This window comes from Stegostoma tigrinum, chromosome 12, assembly GCF_030684315.1.
Source record: "Stegostoma tigrinum isolate sSteTig4 chromosome 12, sSteTig4.hap1, whole genome shotgun sequence".
NCBI classification, from domain to species: Eukaryota; Metazoa; Chordata; class Chondrichthyes; order Orectolobiformes; family Stegostomatidae; genus Stegostoma; species Stegostoma tigrinum.
This window is the reverse complement of record NC_081365.1, coordinates 393,089-399,088: the sequence shown is the minus strand read 5'-3', so window position 1 is coordinate 399,088 and position 6,000 is coordinate 393,089. Positions and strand designations below refer to the sequence as shown.

The following is a 6,000-nucleotide window of genomic DNA, read 5'->3' as shown; positions in this document are numbered from 1 at the left end:
GTTCATTAACTCAAAAGAAAGATCCAGTTCAGTAAATCTGCAGTCAAGTGGACCATGGAAAAAGCATGAAATTAAAGCTCCAAAACTGCAATGGTACCATACACTAACAAAGTGAAAATACTGGTTTCGGCTGCCTTCATATAAGAACTGGAAATCTTCCTATTGCCACACACACAAAAACATGTTGACATTTTGGACCTTCATTTTTGTTGTGTGGTTAACATGGCAGTGGCTGATATTGCAATTTGCAATGGTGGCCCATGTTACAATTGCTCCCAATTCCAGTTCTAATATAGATATCTCTAAAAAGGAGGATAGAAAAAAAATGAGCACTTCCTCTTAATCACGTAGTATGTGGAGTTCAGGAGAGATACTGAAAGGAGTCTAAAAGTAATTCAATTTTCTGACCTCCTAATTACAGAGCAGTGTTTCAAAATGGTGAAATTCTGCTCTGAAGCCATAGTCATTCATCAAAGCTCTGCAGAAAGACAGATTCACCTCAACGCTGTGCTAAACAAAAAAAAAGACTTCTTTTGAAACATTCAAAGGTGCAAATTCACCATACTAAGCTTGACAAATAACTTGCAATAGATGAAAATTGCATCCTATCAAAGGCCAGAAGTCCACAATCATTTACCATGCAATGGCTTCAAGTATGAATAGTTTCTGCAGGAAAATCTAAGGGTACAAGTAAAATAAGTTTTTTTTTTACATATTAAGCATTTTCATGTCTTCCAGAAGCTCACTTGCTATGTTGCGGAGATCTGGGTTACGGTTGTTGGTAAGTTGCAGAATGCGTTGCTCTGACAGTGTTTCACGGATTTGGATTGCCACTCTGGAGAAAACCTCTGGCTCGAGAATCAGAGATTGAATGAGCCGCAGAACATGGAGACAAACTTCTGCATCTGGATCTAACAAATTAAAAGCATTATAGTCAGCTGCATTACTGATATTTTTGTAAATGTTGCTAGAAATTAGAATTATGTGAGGCTGGATGAACACAGCAGGCCCCGCAGCATCTCAAGAGCACAAAAGCTGACGTTTCGGGCCAAGACCCTTCATCTGTTTTTTCCTTCATCTGATGAAGGGTCTAGGCCTGAAACGTCAGCTTTTGTTCTCCTGAGATACTGCTGGGCCTGCTCTGTTCATCCAGCCTCACATTTTATTATCTTGGATTCTCCAGCGTCTGCAGTTCCCACTATCACTAGAAATTAGAATTAATTGGATTTTACTTTTGGGTGGTGGTCCCGCTCTCATGCATAAAATTTAAATGCCAATCCACCTTCAGTTAGCAGGCATGCCCAGCAGGAGGTTAACTAAAAAGTCACACTGTATGGATTCTAAGGCCATTAACTGGCATACAATGAAAATTCCTGCCCCTCAGCGAGAGGAAGTCTGGCCTTGGATTGCCGCTGGTCAGAGGCCAGCAGCAGCACTAGAAGTGGTGGCCCTTTTGTTTATTCACTTGTAGGGATGTGGGCTAACAGTTTAATGCCCACCTCAACTTCTCTTGCGGAGGTAGAGTTGAGCTGCCTTCTTGAACTGCTGCTCTAGTTCAACCTACAACAAGGTTAGGAAGGCAATTACAGGATTTTGACCCAGTGACACTGGAGGAATCGCAATCTATTTCCAAGTCAGGCTGGTGTGCGGCTTTGGAGAGAATTTGCACATGGTGATATTCCCATATATCTGTTGCCCATGTCCTTCTAGATGGTAGTATTTGAAGATTTATACGGTACTGCCTAAGGATATTTGGTAAATTTCAGCAGTACATCTTGTAGATGGTACATATTGCTGCTACTGAGCATCAGTGGTAGAGGGACTGAATGTTTGTGAATATGATGTCAATCAAGCGGTCTGCTTTGTCCTGCTGGGAAGACTTACTTCCTGCAGGTTCTGCTGATATTGCCTCCAGTTGTGCAGGAAGGTGTACTGTGTTGGAGCTGGGACCAGAGTTAATTCCGGGGATGAGGTCAGGGCCTGCTAAGAAGGTAAATGTTGCTAGAAATTAGAATTATGTGAGGCTGGATGGACACAGCAGGCCCAGCAGCATCTCAGGAGCACAAAAGCTGACGTTTCGGGCCCGGACCCTTCCCTTGGTCCTAGTTGGTAAAATTTGAGTGGGTCAGGGTCAGGCAGGAATGATTCCCCAAGTATTGATTTGACCTCAGACATGCAAATGAACTGGATATGGACAGTAAAATCCTGGTATAATGAAGAGTGTGGGACAGCATGCCGGGGCAGCATCAGACATACCTGAAAATGAGGTGTCTACCTGGTGAAATTATAAGACAACAGGCAATCCTAAACACTAAAAGTGGAGCTTGGGTGTAGGAATTCCTATCAGGTCAAGAGTTGATTTCAACCATACAGAAGGAGACCATTATATCTGAGTGAGTTATTTGAAATAAGACTACAATCTTCTGACTTATTTCTTGGGATGAGGGTGGTCAGATTGGTAATCACTGGCTTAACCTCCTTAAAATATCTAATTCTTGTCCCAAATTAAAAGTCTTTGGATCTTCATTAATTAAATTGTCAAAATTTCTGATATCAGTTCAGAATCCAGTTAAAAAAACCCTGAAAGCGGATGCTGTAAATCAGGAACAAAAACAAAGTTGCTGGCAAAGCTCAGGAGGTCTGGCAGCGTCTGTGAAGGAAAAAACAGAGTTAACATTTTGGGTCTGGTGACCGTTCCTCAGAACATTCTGAGGAAAGGTCACGGGACCCGAAACATTAACTCTGTTTTTTCCTTCACAGATGCTGCCAGACCTGCTCAGAGCCCAGAGATAGTAGGAACTGCCGATGCTGGAGAATCTGAGATAACAAGATGTAGAGCTGGATGAACACAGGAGGCCAAGCAGCATCTTCAGAAAAATTTTCTGAAGAAGGGTCCAGACCCGAAATGTCTGATGCTGCTTGACCTGTGTTCATCCAGCTCTGCTCAGAATCAGTTAGTTTTGTCTCAGCAAAGCACTTCAGGATGTTTTATTGTAGCAAAAGGTATCTACTTGCAAACATGTAGCCTGTGACGCATCTCCATCAGAAATTAACTACAAACATGCATTCTAGACTGTAGCACTCTGCCACTACAAATTATATACAAACATGATGCCTAGACAATAGTCCAGCTCTACAACTGTGCATAAACATGCACCTAATGTTTCTCTCTGGGAAACTCTTAGAATCCATTATTGTACAGGTAGCTGCAGGACATTTAAAAATAATAATATGTTCACGAAGAGTCAACATTCTTTTGTGAAAATCAAATACGTGTATTTGGAATCCAAATATTTTTGATAAGCTACCCCATATGTTACTCCACAAGAGCTGTAGTGTTAGAGGGAATATATTACCATGGATTGAAGATTGGTTAACTAATAGGAAACAGGGAATCAAGATCAATGGGATAAGTCTTCCGGCTGACAAAATTGTAATGAGCAAAGTGTCACAGGGTTCTGGACCTCAACTAGTTACAATCAATATTAATTCCTTCGATGAAGGAATTGACTGCATTGCCAAACTACCCAAGGAACATTCGTTAGCCAACTAGCCATACTCTGGTTCTGAACTGAAGGGTATAAAACACCAACCAGAACTGGCTTAAAGGAAGATAGTGGTGCAGTTATAATGTCCTGCACTAGTAATCCGGACATAAGGATATTGCCTCTGTCTCTGATGAAGGGTCTAGGCCCAAAACGTCAGCTTTTGTGCTCCTGAGATGCTGCTTGACCTGCTATGTTCATCCAGCTCCACACTTTGTTATATTATAAGGATATTGCCTTGTGGACATGGGGTCAAGTTGTACCAAGGCAACTGGTGGAATTTAAATCCAATTCACAAAAAGTCTGGAATCGAAAGCTAGTCTCAGTAAGGCTAACCACGAAACTATCATCAATTGTTGTCATATAAAAACACCTGATTTACTAATATCCCTCTGAGAAGGAAATCTGGTGTCCTTATCCACTCTGCCCTACATCTGGCTGCAGACCCACAGCAAAGTGACTGACTTTTAACTGGCCAGAGACAGCCTAGTAAGTTGCTGAGTTCAAAATAAAATTGGAAAGGGTAACACATGCTGGCCCTACTAGTGACACCTACATCTCCATTAAAAAAAATAATTGCTGTTGAGAGATAGATAGGTATAAGAACAAACCGTTAGGAGGATTCTTAGATACTTAAAAATACTCAAAATATTCAGTTTGGAGTCCGGTCACTAGTGGTGTGCTTCAAGGATCTGTTTTGGGACCACTGCTGTTTGTCATTTTTATAAATGACTTGGACGCAGGCATAGGTGGATGGGTTAGTAAGTTTGCAGATGACACTTTTAGGATTATTCCACGGCACAACATAGTGGGCTGAAGGGCCTGTACTGTGCTGTACTTCTCTATGTTCTAAAGTTGGTGGAGCTATGAGAGAGGAGTTGGTCAAAGTTCAATGGTTCAATACACTATCAGGGATGGCAGTGGAACAACAATGGCGGGTATTTCTGGATATAATGCAGAAGGTGCAGGATCAGTTCATTCCAAAGAGGAAGAAAGATTCTAAGGGGAGGCAGGGGCGGCCGTGGCTGACGAGGGAAGTTAAGGACTCTATAAAGATAAAAGAGAAGAAGTCTATAACATAGCAAAGATGAGCGGGAAGCCGGAGGACTGGGAAAGTTTTAAAGAGCAACAGAGGATGACTAAAAAGGCAATACGTGGAGAAAAAATGAGATACGAAGGCACACTGGCCAAAAATATAAAGGAGGATAGCAAAAGCTTTTTTAGGTATGTGAAAAGAAAAAAAATGGTTAAGACTAAAACTGGGCCCTTGAAGACAGAAACAGGTGAATTTATTATGGGGAACAAGGAAATGGCAGAAGAGTTGAATAGGTACTTTGGATCTGTCTTCACTAGGGAAGACACAAGCAATCTCCCAGATATAATAGTGGCTGAAGGACCTAGGGTAATGGATGAACTGAAGGGAATTTATATTAGGCAGGAAATGGTGTTGGATAGATTGTTAGGTCTGAAGGCTGATAAGTCCCCAGGACCTGATGGTCTGCATCCCAGGGTACTTAAGGAGGCGGCTCTAGAAATCGTGGACGCATTGTAATCATTTCCCAATGTTCTATAGATTCAGGATCAGTTCCTGCGGATTGGAGGGTGGCTAATGTTGTCCCACTTTTCAAGAAAGGAGGGAGAGAGAAAACAGGGGATTATAGATTGGTTAGTCTGACGTCAGTGGTGGGAAAGATGCTGGAGTCAATTATAAAAGATGAAATTACGAATCATTTGGATAGCAGTAACAGGACAGGTCAGAGTCAGCATGGATTTACGAAGGGGAAATCGTGCTTGACTAATCTTCTGGAGTTTTTTGAGGATGTAACTATGAAGATGGACAAGGGAGAGCCAGTGGATGTAGTAGTATACTGGACTTTCAGAAATCCTTTGATAAAGTCCCACATAAGAGATTAGTGAGTAAAATTAGGGCACATGGTATTGGGGGCAAAATACTGAGTTGGATTGAAAATTGGCTGGCTGACAGGAAGCAAAGAGTCGTGATAAACGGGTCCCTTTCGGAATGGCAGGCAGTGACAAGTGGCGTTCCACAAGGCTCGGTGCTGGGATGGCAGCTATTTACAATATACATTAATGATATAGATGAAGGCATTAGAAGTAATATCAGCAAATTTGCTGATGACACAAAGCTGGGTGGCAGGGTGAAATGTGAGGAAGATGTTATGAGAATACAGGTTAACTTGGACAGGCTAGGTGAGTGGACGGATGCATGGCAGATGCAGTTTAATGTGGATAAATGTGTGGTTATCCACTTTGGTGGCAAGAACAGGAAGGCAGATGTACATCAGTCAATGAAAGCAAGCATGCAGGTACAGCAGGCAGTGAAGAAAGCTAATGGCATGCTGGCCTTCATAACAAGAGGAATTGAGTATAGGAGCAAAGAGGTCCTTCTGCAGCTGTACAGGGCCCTGGTGAGACCGCACCTGGAATACTGTGT

General features: G+C 42.1%; 1 protein-coding gene across 1 annotated transcript in view; it reads right to left on the bottom strand.

The window, feature by feature from the left end:
• Positions 1-708: 708 nt before the first annotated feature.
• The window catches only part of hsf2bp (heat shock transcription factor 2 binding protein), a 116,413-nt gene continuing 111,121 nt past the window's right edge, over positions 709-6,000 (bottom strand). Inside the window, exon 8 of the mRNA XM_048540660.1 lies at positions 709-911. Coding sequence (XP_048396617.1) covers positions 709-911 — 203 coding nt within the window. The remainder of the gene's footprint in view (positions 912-6,000) is intronic.